Source organism: Amborella trichopoda, chromosome 10, assembly GCF_054954075.1.
Source record: "Amborella trichopoda isolate Santa Cruz 75 chromosome 10, AtrichopodaSantaCruz75HAP2 v2.0, whole genome shotgun sequence".
NCBI lineage: Eukaryota > Viridiplantae > Streptophyta > Magnoliopsida > Amborellales > Amborellaceae > Amborella > Amborella trichopoda.
In genome coordinates, this window is record NC_142345.1 from 41,903,214 (window position 1) to 41,916,280 (window position 13,067).

Below are 13,067 nucleotides of genomic sequence, written 5' to 3' on the forward strand. Positions count from 1 at the left end.
AATTTATATAATGATATGCATTCTGAACTACACGATGAAGATCTAACGGCTAGAATTTCATCTATATTACTGTTCACTATAGAGGCTACGTGTTCGGAAGGTTTTCTCATTCTTATTATTGAAATTTGAATCACCCATTTCCTTTAGTTAGAAGAAAATGCTAGGTGATCTTGCATGACCACTTTGAAATTTCAACTGATCCTTGCTTATTAGGGAGAAGAAACAACTTCGTTATGTTGCAAGACCACTCTATAGCTAAGGGGATCTTGGATTTTACTATATGATAATATTAGTATCTTTTTACTTATCTCTGAAAATGGCAAGGATTAAAAGAACAAAAAAAAACATATACCAACCTTTCTATAACTGTAATCCCAAATAACCCATAAACTCCCTTCAAGTTAGAAGAAAATACATTAAACCATTCCCAACAGTTTTATTGTGCAAATTTTAATGTTTATCCTTTTTTTTTCTTTTTCTTTTTCTTTTTTTTTTAATAACGACCCCATCATCCAAATGGAATTTGGGACACCATGTTTAAAGTTTAAACTACTTGTGAGGAGAGAGAGAAAAAGGAGGAGGAGGAAGGGGTCTGCAAGTGATGCAAAGAGAGGGTTACTTTTTTTAAATTGAGATGAGGGATCATTGGAAAAGGGAACAAGGATAAATATTGTAATATAGACAATAAAAAGGTAGGAATGGGTTAAACATTATTTTCATTTAAATTGGAGAGGGTCTATACACTTTACATAGACATGATGGTTTATTTGAATTTATAATTCTAGGAAATTAGATACACATCTGTTTTCCAAAAATAAAACAAGGGGATTCAGAGAAAAACAATGAGAATCATTTAGTCTCTAAAAAGTAGCCCAGCCATTTGAGGGACGATAAAACGTAGGTCTATGGTTTTAGGGACCAAAAATCATTTTAATTCTCTTTTGAAACCATTCGCTTATCCCAGTGTTAAGAGTTGTCTCAAATACGCATTCACGCTTTTAGCTAAGGGTTTAAACTGAGGGACTTCAAGTTTCCTTACAATGTGAAAGAATAGTGGGGAATCCTTAGACCACTGTGCTCCAATTTATATTACAACATTTCGCAATGATATCCAAGACGCATCGGAAGATCAATTCAACACAATCAAAGCATACTTTTGAGATGATGGATACATTGCAGATTGGAGACTATGAATCATCAAATAATGATCATATATCATGGCAAGAAATATTTACTTCTAGATCAGCCAAATAGATCTGCAGTTTTAATGATTAGAAAATGCCAGTGCCAAAGCAAGAGGTGCCCCGAATTGAAGAAATCGACATGAAATCTGAATCTTCATGATCACACAGAGAAGATATTTAAATATATTGTGTACCATAAATTCTGATAAATTCTGATAATTACACAATATATTTAAATATATTGTGTACCGTAAATTCTGATAATTCTTCATGATCACACAGAGAAGATACGCCGCCTATATCTCGTATAATAGAGCTCTTTGAGCTCCAATAAGAAATCAAGGTTATGCTTGATAATAGAGTGTTGTACATCAAGTGTTTCATTAATTGATTTATTTGAACAGAAAAAGTACCCCAGTGAATGGCAAGATTAACAACCAGTTCATAAGAATCCTGTGAAAGATGCAATGAATTCAACAAGCTCAATGTCAAGCTTTTCCTAACGTTAAGAGAAAGGCGTGGTAAAGTAACTAGCGTTTATCTTCACCTTTTCTTTCCTAGAGATATGTGTCTTTTTTATTCTACATAGTATAAGGGTATTTATTCCTCGCTCTCTCTCCTCACTACAAGAAGTGCTTCGACTCACTTTCTCTCTCTTTCTCTCTCTATGCAAAAAATTCCCATAACCATATGGGTAACTCCAAATAGGATGGGTGTTACATCTCCTTGATCTACATATAAAAATTTCATTAGGGTTTCCTAGTTTCTCTTCATGAAACCCCTTCTGATTTTACCCGAAGGCCATAATACTTTCAATTTTTCTAGAAACACATAGAAGTAATGATTTTGACTAGCTTTAAACCTTTTTTTTTTTGGATAATTCAATGGTTTTTTTTTTTTGGATACTTTAATGGGGAAGACAGCCCCTAGCTGTTTTTTCAAATAGTTTAAGAATTAGTTTCTTGAAGGTTTTAGTGGCGTAGTGTCTGTGGGAATGAAAACCACAACGTGATGACTAGGGTGTCGAGGTACTACCACCACAAACCCAACCCCTTTCTTGCTAGCCCCGAACTCAACCACAATAGACTCCTATGTGTGTGTTGTTACCTACACACTATGTTGATCACTTTGGAAGGGCACTAATGCTTTGTGAGCTCTATTTACTCTAAAGAGTGAATTTAGAAACACATGCATATCAGTAATGCATTCACATAAAATTATTTATAAATAGCTTGTTTGGCATATATCCATTTGGTGTCAACAATAAACGCATGACAAGCATAATATATACAAGCTCATGAGAGGATGCAGAAGGGCGTTTATGCAGTGGGGTAGGATGGTTGCATTGCTATACCACAGAGGCCCTCTTTTGAAGCAACATCGCGCTGCATCCTAATGTACCCTGCCTCCCCCCATTGCTTGCCCCATGAGTTCTTCACTAGCCAATATTTAGTCCCACCAGAGGTTCCATAGCCCACGGCTGTCACGCCATGGTCTAGTTCTGTACCACAGTTGCCGGTGAAGACGCCCCCAGAGTAGAACTGGAATTCATACCCACTCGCATCGATGGCAACTGAGACGGGCTGGCTGGTGACGGCTTTGAGCAGAGCCTTCTCATTGTTTGTGGGAACATCCTCGTAACCTGTGATAGTAGCAGCGAGAGAGGAAGCTTTCTTGCACGAGCCATCAACAGCCTTGTAAGGGTATTTAGCCTCGGTGGTGAGGCCGTGGTTGTTAATGATGAATTTGAATGCATCATCCATGAAACCCCCATTGCAGCCCTGATCTTCTCCTTTAGTGTCGCAGTCTACTACTTCTTGTTCGGATAGAGACACCAGCTTGCCGGTTTTGATTTGGTGTATGCCCTCCATGGCGGCAACAGCCGAAAACGCCCAACAACAACCTGAGTCCATGAAGGAGACATACAATTACATGTTGTAACACTGGAAATTGAAAAATTAAGCTTCTTGACTAAACATTTAGCTACACCAATATGCTAATATGTTAAAGCAGGCCAAAGAAGAAACATAAATATAGTTCATTAGAAAGTGTAAGGAAATAAATAGTTAACCGCATTGGCCTTGATCCTTGACAGGAGTAACAGCCCCTTTCTTCCTCCAATCCATGCTGGTCGGCGCTGAAACATTGGCATACATGAAGGGAGCATCAGATGCCCTCGCAGCGCATTCATGACCCTTGAAACCCATGCGTGTAACCCTGAATTCATCGTTGGTGAGGTCTGCAAACTTGTTTGCAGTCAGTTTGTAAGGTCGCCCCTCCGCATTCACAGAGTCTATGAATTTGAGATTTTCCTGGAATATCTGGAAGCGTTGCTCCTTCTCTTGGGCATCCATGTATTGGCGGCCATGAAGAGCCATCCATTGCTCAAACCTCACTAACAACGACGACGGGGTTTCCTCCTCGAGTATGCGAGGAGTAGCAAAAGGTAGCCAGAGACCCAGTAGAAACAAAGCCAAGCACAAGCAAGAGAATGGTGAAAGACCTCTAGCAGCCATTGGACTTAATATTTTTCTTTCCGAAATGCTTAATTAGACAATCTATGGAGTGATACATTGGCCTATTGCATTTATATACACACATAACTTCCTATTATCCATCAAAATTCACCGGCTGCGTCCCAACACAACTACAAAGGATTGTGACATCCTCTCTCTCTCTCTCTTCCCTTCAGTTTGTGTCACCATTCTCAGTTTCGTGTACGCTAATTCGTTTGGCTTGGATCTAACAACAGGCAGTTAGTGTCTGTTGCATCTTACCACAATTTTGTACGATACTTTGCCTTAATGATTCTCTATTTGCTAAAACACTCTGTCTTTTTAACTCCTCCTTATCAGTCTCTCAGCATAATGTCATTCCACATGACATCATCTGTTGTTTGATTCATTTAAGTTGATTATTTTGCGGGTTTGTCACCCTCGGCACTTCTTTCCCCGTTTGTCTCCAGTTATAACTAAAGTGCTTATAACTATGCTCCCTCAGGAGTATACTATGGGTTTTGCGCAACGAAACAGTGTTTTAACATCGGAGCTCTTTGGTGTTGACTGTGGACCAGGGTTCACAAACTTGGCCGGTCCAACTTGGAACCGGCCAGTCAAACCAAAATTGGGTGCTGCCCAATTTGCTTTTGATCGGTTTTGGTGGTCCAGACAGGTATTTAAAAAAAAATACAAAAGAATTTATATGAAATCCTAAAAAATTATTTTTTTAATGTATTTTGGAATATTTTTTATCATTTTGACAACAATTGAAAAGTGGTTTTGGTCATAAGAACTTACTTTTTACATTTTTCCAACTTTTTTAAAAAAAATTTAGAATACCCATCAGCACAATTTCTGTTTTTAAATTTATTTTTTTTACTACTTTTCAACTGGATATGCTTTGTTTAATCATGTTTTAAATATATTATTCATATTTATTAGATTTTTTATTTATTTTTAACACTTTTTGACTAACTGGGACCTATTTTGTTAGGCCGGATGAACTGGCCGGTTTACCGGTTACTCATACCCGGCCCTTGGCCATTTCCCGAGGCCGGTTTGATTTGTCGAACATTGACTTGGACAGCTGAGTATTTTTCTTTACATGTATTTTAGTGGAGGAGAAAATATTGCACCCATCCGTTCTTGACGATTGATGGCCTGGGTGGCGTTATAATACTGTAGAAAATGTTGTTACTGTCATTGATAGGGAGTCCTAGTCCTACCATCTCACACTTATTTTACCTCTCAATTTAGGGAAGGATATTATAATCCTCATGACAGCAAGGGCGATGCGGACATGATGGTCACAACCTAATCCAATGGTTGGATCACAAAACTCATGTCATGTTAGGGGTTGTCACTACCTCTTAATCACCGCACAGTCCTTCAACTTACGTTTGTTTGGTGACCCTCACGACAACATTTCTTCTTCTTCGCTAGTTGTTTATGGTGTATTTTAGGAATTTGAAATGGCCATGTTCTATTTGAATTCATCTCTAAAAGAGAACCTGTAATCTATAGACTGCGATTGTGTCTCCTACCTAGGCATGGAGCGAAACTGATGGGTCATCTCTTGATGAGGTCGGAGTTACTGGATGAGTAAGTTGAGGGACTGTGTGACTCTTGTGTGTGATGGTTAGCCTTCAGAGACGAGGGACAAAGCCTCATCCCCAAATCATCACATGGCATGTACATATGATACTCATATCAGGAGAGCATATCACCTTTCAAGATGAAGCATGTATATGTTACTCTTTTAAAAAAATCCTTTTATTAATCAATTAACACATGGGGGCCCATCATGGAACATGAACCCCCCATAATATAATATCACATTGGGGAATTTGAGTGGGGGCCACATGTGGCCAGCTAAGGGTCGTACACACCACCATAGGAAACCCTCCCTCTTACCATTTTAATGTATTTTGCACTTGACAAATTTGAGTGAGCAACATAAGGCCACCAAGGGTGGCACACCCCACTGATACTAATTAAAAAGTTGGCCAAGCAAACATGGGTTGCAAATCAAAATAGAAATTTTTGGTATGATTTGAAATTAAGGAAGCATGATTTCAATCAAATAAATCATGTGTAAGAAATTTATGAAAAATATAATATAGTTGAGAATATTTTTCATATTACAATACTTGATGGGAATGGGTTTAAGAAACTGAAGGATAAAGTTCCATGTCATCTTTTGAATCATGATGATTGATCTAAAGAATGGATGACCCATATCTTTCACCCTACAAGTGTCCTATGATCAATGATCTAGATTTAATCTCACTAAGAATTACTAAACCTAAGGAAACCCTAGCCTATGAAAAATATATAAATAGAGATCCTCTTTTGTTGAATTTATGTGACCATTAAAGGCCTCATGAGAGCTTGTATAAGCATTTTATATAATGAAACATAAACTCCGTCCTCATGAGAGCTTGTACAAGTATTTTATATAATGAAACATAAACTCCGTGGGAGTGTGGTCATCTTGTGGACTACACTAGGCAATGTTATTTGTCGATACTCAAACTTGGCTCAATGTGTTAAGCCAGTCGAGTTGGAAAGCTCAAAGGACCTAGGCATAGAGTTAAATCAATGAGGGTTCAATGGGTCAGCCTTCGATGAGATCGGCGTTTGCCGGGATGAATGAGCCGAGGGACTATACGGCCATTGTATGTGATAGTTGACCTTTATAGACAAGGCTAAAACATCATCATAGTACCGTCACACGACATGTACATAGATAGCCATATCGAGATAGCAATTCACCATTGAGGGGAAAGAGTGTATATGTGTGAGATTACCCCTACGCACCAAGAAGCCATGTTGCATCATAGTCTGGAGGACCATGTATTTGTCCTTAAGGGAGAACTTAAAATTCCATAGATTGGGATTACATCCTCTAACGTATTGGCTAACTTTAATGACCCAACCATGAACCCCTGCAGTAGATTGTAGGTCATAGGAACCGCTGGGTCAGTATGAGAAAGCTAGTGTGGATTGTGATCCAAAGTTGAAGGTGGAATACTCTAGTAGATTGATAATTCCTAGATCTATACAGATATTATTCCCATTAAAATTAATTAATTTTATGATATATGATTGTTTAGAATGATTAGTTGAATTTTTGTGATTCTCTCTATATTTTATTTTCATCATTTGGATTTATTAAATAAGAGAAAATCAATTTATAATGTTTTAAATAATCTAAGAGAAATAAATTCTATTTTAAAATTTTGAATATCATTACAAATAATTTTAAAAAGATGTGGGACCCTCTATATCATATGAGGTAATTTACCTACATAATAGGTTTGGGTGGGGCCCATGAAGCACCACCTAGGGTGGCACTCCTCACCCATAGGAACCTTCTCTTACTAATTTTGTAAGAGAGGCTTCCATGTAAGTAGCCTTTCTATTTTGTGTTGAAGCCTTCTTAGATTAAGAATCAATATAATGACTTATAATATATATTGTGAATCAAGATATTTGACTATTTAAAGATTATGTGAATAAGGAATGAATATTCATAAAAGAGAAAGTATGAATAATATTTTATTATTTGAATATTTGATGGGAATAAGTTTAGAAAATAGAAGATAAGGTTCTAACACATTCTTTTAAATCTTGATGGTGGATCTAAGAAATAGATGATTCACATCTCTCACCCTACAAATTTAAATTTATATATATCGTGCTCTATCGCATAGTCTAACTTTCACCTCCCTCGTATTCTCTACACTTTTTTTCCTCTCTCTACTCTCTCTTTACCTAGGGTGGCACACGACGGCCTGGGGTTTTCTCTCTCTCTCTAAAGAGATTATTTCTCTCTCTCATAATATCTTAAGGGGCCACGCCTCACCTCGCGCCATAGTTTAAGAGAAGTGGCCTTAGTCCTTGGTCATTATAGATCCTGTGGGCTATTCAAGGAGGAGATTCTGTGTGGGGTGTACTAAACGTGGTTGAAATTATCTCCGGCATCTTTACTATGCGCTTTTGCAATATTTTTTTTTATGTCTCTTTATTCCCACAGCATTGTGTTGATTTCTTTTATTAAATAAAGAAGTTTGTATTTAGTGGTAGCAAGTGAGAACCACTTTTATTTGTTTATTTGCTTATTTTTAAGATAGTTTTATTTTACTTGAACCATTATAAATGATCTAGTCAGTGAGAAAAAAAAAAAAAAAGTATATACATCGTGCTAGATCACACTATCGAACTTTCAAATCCACCTCACCGATCTTTTTTACTATTATTATTGATACTTGCAAAGCAATGTCAAGTTAGCAACAATAAATTAATATGGCATCCTTTGGAAATTGGTATACGATGGTTACCTCAATCAATATTGTATTTATGTTGCGTTCTCTCAATAAAATCAATAAGATTCATTTTGCTTTAATATTTTTATGTATACAAATATATTAGTAGCATGTATTTATGTGAAAATCATTTTTTGGTTTTCTTTTTTTTTTCTCATTTTTTATTCGATGATGCCAGTTATATTTTTTTTATGGGTTTCTTTGCCTCCCTAGCTTGCTTCGAATATCTCTAAAAATTCAATAAAGTAACATTTTCCATTTTTTGAGGCATAAAAATATATTTCTACTAATGCACTATTTATATATGTGGGAATATAGCATGTGGACAACATCCATTCCCTATATATGTATTGGGCATTAAAACAACTTCTTCTAGTGAAATTCATATCCAAATTTTAGTATATAATTTGGTTAGAATGATAATTCAAATACATGTGGATCAAGATATATTCAGGTACAGGTGGATCAGGATGTATATAACCCAGCTTGCAATGGATAATTAATATCACGTTTAGTATATAATTATAATTTTATTTAGTACAAAATTATAGTTTACTTTTTGAATTATGTGTCTTGTGTGGCTTTGCTTCTATGGTCATGTAGGAATTCCTAAATATATTCAAGTTTCTTTTTCTAACCCAACTAAATATTATAGATCGGATTGGGAAGCAATATTCTGAGATCATGAAAAGGGTTAAGTGACCCAAATCAAAGCTTTGAAAAGTTATTTATTTAATATGTTATAACTCAAAAATATCAACCAATGATGTACTTTAGCAGCGAATGAAGGCACGCCTCGTTGCGTAACATGTTGCTCTGGGTGATGGTGGTTTGTCGGGACTCCTGACGTTGTGTCGTTGCATCAAGATGGGCTCAAGGCGTGGTCAGCATATTGGGTACCATAACATGACGTTTTAAGGTTCATTTTTACTATAGTTTGGGGTCTTTCCCATTTAAATTACAAAAATAAAAATAAAAAAGAGTGTGGTTTGTATAGAGCCGAAGCTCTAAAAAATCAAATTAAAACGCACCTTCAAATAATATTAAGAACTATGGTTTCAATACTGAAAATCTTTGTGATAGCCTTAAAATAAATTTTCATCTCTAATTATAAATTTTAAAGCTTCAAAAATAGTGTAGATCAAGCAGACCTATAAAAACTTGAAAATCTTGAAAATTGACATTCAAAAAATGTATTACAAGATGCACTATTTCCAAATTTTGAAATCCATTTTTTTCTCATGTCCATGCATCTTGATGTCGTGATGATCAATTTGATAATATTTGGGCATCAAAATAACCTCTTCTAGTGAAATATTTGGGCCGCAGCTCTATATAAACTTTTTCTATAAAAAAATGATGTACTTTAGCTTAATGTGCTTGTAAAATGAAAATTACTTTTGGTATCCTAATGCGCTGTACATAGGGATGCACAGATAGTTTTAGGTCAAATCTCACGAGAACCTGTCATCTACTGCAAGAGTGAGGTTAACTATAACTTTCAAAATCTTTTCATTTATAGCACATATAGTATTGTACTATACTAGAATTAGTCTACTTTATTTTATATTGGCTATGTGATTGTATTCTTTTGGAGTAAATTGTATTCTCCATATCCATAAAAATGATGAGACATACATGGTAACTCACGTTGGAGACTTTGACAAGGGCTGTTCGACTCGTGGTTGTAGACCGGCTAGTGTAACAGCTAAAATGATTGTGACCTTCCAATATATTCCTAAGGATGGTAGGCTAACACTTTGGCATTATGTCTCTAGTCTGTCTTTGAGACTCTGTGGTTGTGAGCCTGTGACTCTACCACCATATTGTCTTTCTTGTTGGTAGATGTGGAATTTGAATTTCTTATTGTTTATCTTTAATATGAATTGGGAACCTGAAAATTGATGGGAGTCATATGAATTTGCAATAGACATTATGGAACCATCCACTGTTGCACTAGATGATCATATAAGCGAGTGTATGCCAAGCATATCACACCAACAATATGAATATATATGAAAATTAACTGCATTGTTCATAATATGTGTATAATTTCATGAGTGTTTCTGAATTTTTTCCTGCCTTTTTTTCAGTTAGTGTTAGAATTCTCGGGATTATGTACTCCTTCTGGGGAACTCGGACAGGGCTTGGCAAGTCCACTTGGATCTCACCAAACAGAGCCGCTCTGGACACTGGCCGAATCCCATAGGAAGTCCTGGATTCGAACAGTGTTAAAAAATTCAACTCGGGCCAATTAATTTCCAAATGCCCCAGCTGAGTGCTTGCCTAAGTCCAAGTAAGTCAGTCCGAGTAGGGCTGAGGAATGTAGCAGCTGAAAATTATTAGAAAAATAAAAAAATATAAAAAAAGCCAAAAAATTAGGAAAACTGCATTAAAAGTAAAATTTAAAAAAATACAATATATTTTCACAATCTATTTGTGGTAAATTAGCAACAATACACGTATTGGTGATATGGATAGTATAGTCCCGCTCAACTCAACACGTGTGATTCGCACGAAAATCGAGATTTATGATAAACTTGAGAGAGAGAGTATGTTGAACCCTTTCTTATGAAGCAAACCATGGCTATGAGGAGGTATAATGAGTTAATGGAGACTATATAAGAGAAAACTACAATTTTCAGGCCTTTAGGGACATTTTTTGGCAAAATCAGTTTCGAAAATGAATAAAGTTGACTGAAAGTTTCAGCAATTGTCACCTGTTTTGCACCGAGATTTTGACCTATCAAACGATACCCAAAAGCCGTTAAATCACCATCATTTGAAAGATATATGGATGAGCTTAAAGTTGCATATTGCATAAGGAGAGGGTCGTGTCTTGCAAGGCCACTGCCTATCGAAAACCCCATTGTGCTTAAAAAAATTGAAAAAAATAGATTTTAAAAAATAAGTTTGTGACAGGGGCATTTTTCAAAAAATTTCAAAAAATTGGGTTGTCAAAATGATAGAAAACATAAACACGTCACAAATATATTTCTTATTTGTTGAGACTTTTATAATATTTTAAATTTGTTTTAAGATCTCCGAATTAGACCTCCAAATAAGGACAACTCAGACTCGGCAAGGGCCCGAGCCTGAATAACATGGCTGAGTAGAAACTACTGGGCCGACTTTTCGAACGCTGGATTAAACTAACCAGTGCTCGCATTAATACAGGAGTTACAAACTAAATTATGGACAAAAATCGAAAAACTCATCGCTTAATATGTGCAAGATAATGTGGACTCGATGGCAGACAAACAGCGACTATATTGTATTGTTCTTCATGGAATGAACTGAGTTACATGCAGACAATTCAAGTACTTGCAGGGAAAACTACATCATCCACATTAGAGTACACATCCTCTTGATTGTAACAAGAAAGGGAAAATGAACAGAACATATACAAATATTATAGATAATGGAAGGAGAAGTTCACATTAGGCTGTGGGGTAGGATGCTTGCATTGCTATACCACAGAGGCCCTCTTTTGAAGCAACATCGCGCTGCATCATTATGTACCCTGCCTCCCCCCATTGCTTGCCCCATGAGTTCTTCACTAGCCAATATTTAGTCCCACCAGAGGTTCCATAGCCCACGGCTGTCACGCCATGGTCTAGTTCTGTACCACAGTTGCCGGTGAAGACACCCCTAGAGTAGAACTGGAATTCATACCCACTGGCGTCGATGGCAACTGAGACGGGCTGGCTGGCAACAGCCTTGAGCAGGGCCTTCTCATTGTTTGTGGGAACATCCTCGTAACCTGTGATAGTAGCAGCGATCGAGGATGCTTTCTTGCACGTGCCATCAACAGCCTTGTAAGGGTATTTAGCCTCGGTGGTGAGGCCGTGGTTGTTAATGATGAATTTGAATGCATCATCCATGAGACCCCCATTGCAGCCCTGATCTTCTCCTTTAGTGTCGCAGTCTACTACTTCTTGTTCGGATAGAGACACCAGCTTGCCGGTTTTGATTTCATGTATGCCCTCCATGGCGGCAACAGCCGAAAACGCCCAACAACAACCTGAGTCCATGAAGGAGACATACAATTACATGTTGTAACACTGGAAATTGAAAAATTAAGCTTCTTGACTAAATAGTTTAGCTACACCATTATGCTAATCTGTCAAAGCATGCCAAAGAAGAAAGATAAAGCTAATAAGGAAATTAATAGTTAACCGCATTGGCCTTGATCTTTGACAGGAGTGACAGCGCCTTTCTTCCTCCAATCCATGCTGGCCGGGGCCGAAACATTGGCATACATGAAGGGAGCATCAGATTCCCTCGTGGCACATTCATGACCCTTGAAGCCCATATGCATGGCCTTGAATTCATCGTTGGTGAGGTCTGCAAACTTGTTCGTGCTCAGTTTGTACAGTCGCCCCTCCGCATTCACAGAGTCTATGAATTTGAGATTTTCCTCGAATATCTGGGAGCGTTGCTCCTTCTCTTGGGCATCCTTGTACAGGCGGCCATGAAGAGCCATCCATTGCTCAAACCTCGCCGACATTGACGATAAGGATTCCTCCTCTAGCCTGCGAGGAGTTGCGGACGGCAGCCAGAGGCCCATGAGAAACAAGGCCAAGCACAAGCAAGAGAGTGGTGAAGCAACTCTAGGAGCCATTGCTAGTGAATGTCTTTCTTTCTGAAGTGATCAGGCAACGTGTATTCAATCAATGAAGCGTCAGCCTAATCTGTTGTGCTTATATATGCATAGATAACTTCCTACAGTCCATTAAAACTCACCGGCTGCGTCCCAACACAACTACCTTAAAGATTGTGACATACCCTCTCTCTCTCTCTCTGTTCCATTCACTTTGTCTCACTATTCTCTCCCCCGTTTACGTTAATCCGTTTGGCCTGCATCTCGTTATAGTACTTGGTTTCTGGTGCATCTTACCACAAATTTGGCCTCTAGTGTGCCTGATTTATGCTAATTTTTTTAGCTTAACATGCTGCCCTTTTAACATTGTTTCTTTGTCTCTCTTATGTAGTATCATTCTAGACGATTATTTGTGGGCATGCCACACTCAGCTGCGCCTTTCATGCAATGTTAA

At 37.4% G+C, this 13,067-nt stretch overlaps 2 protein-coding genes across 2 annotated transcripts; both read right to left on the reverse strand.

Annotated features, from left to right (window-relative positions):
- Positions 1-2,379: 2,379 nt before the first annotated feature.
- On the reverse strand, positions 2,380-3,747 carry LOC18447639 (senescence-specific cysteine protease SAG39). Its single transcript, XM_006857733.2, has 2 exons — positions 3,256-3,747; positions 2,380-3,087 (listed from the first exon to the last, which is right to left on the reverse strand). The coding sequence occupies exons 1-2, from the start codon at positions 3,698-3,700 to the stop codon at positions 2,504-2,506; spliced, it is 1,029 nt and encodes a 342-aa protein (XP_006857795.1). The 5' UTR covers positions 3,701-3,747; the 3' UTR covers positions 2,380-2,503.
- Positions 3,748-11,198: 7,451 nt separating this feature from the next.
- LOC18447638 (senescence-specific cysteine protease SAG39) lies at positions 11,199-12,684 on the reverse strand. The gene is made up of 2 exons (XM_006857732.4): positions 12,190-12,684; positions 11,199-12,034 (listed from the first exon to the last, which is right to left on the reverse strand). The coding sequence occupies exons 1-2, from the start codon at positions 12,632-12,634 to the stop codon at positions 11,451-11,453; spliced, it is 1,029 nt and encodes a 342-aa protein (XP_006857794.1). The 5' UTR covers positions 12,635-12,684; the 3' UTR covers positions 11,199-11,450.
- Between the last annotated feature and the right edge of the window lie 383 nt (positions 12,685-13,067).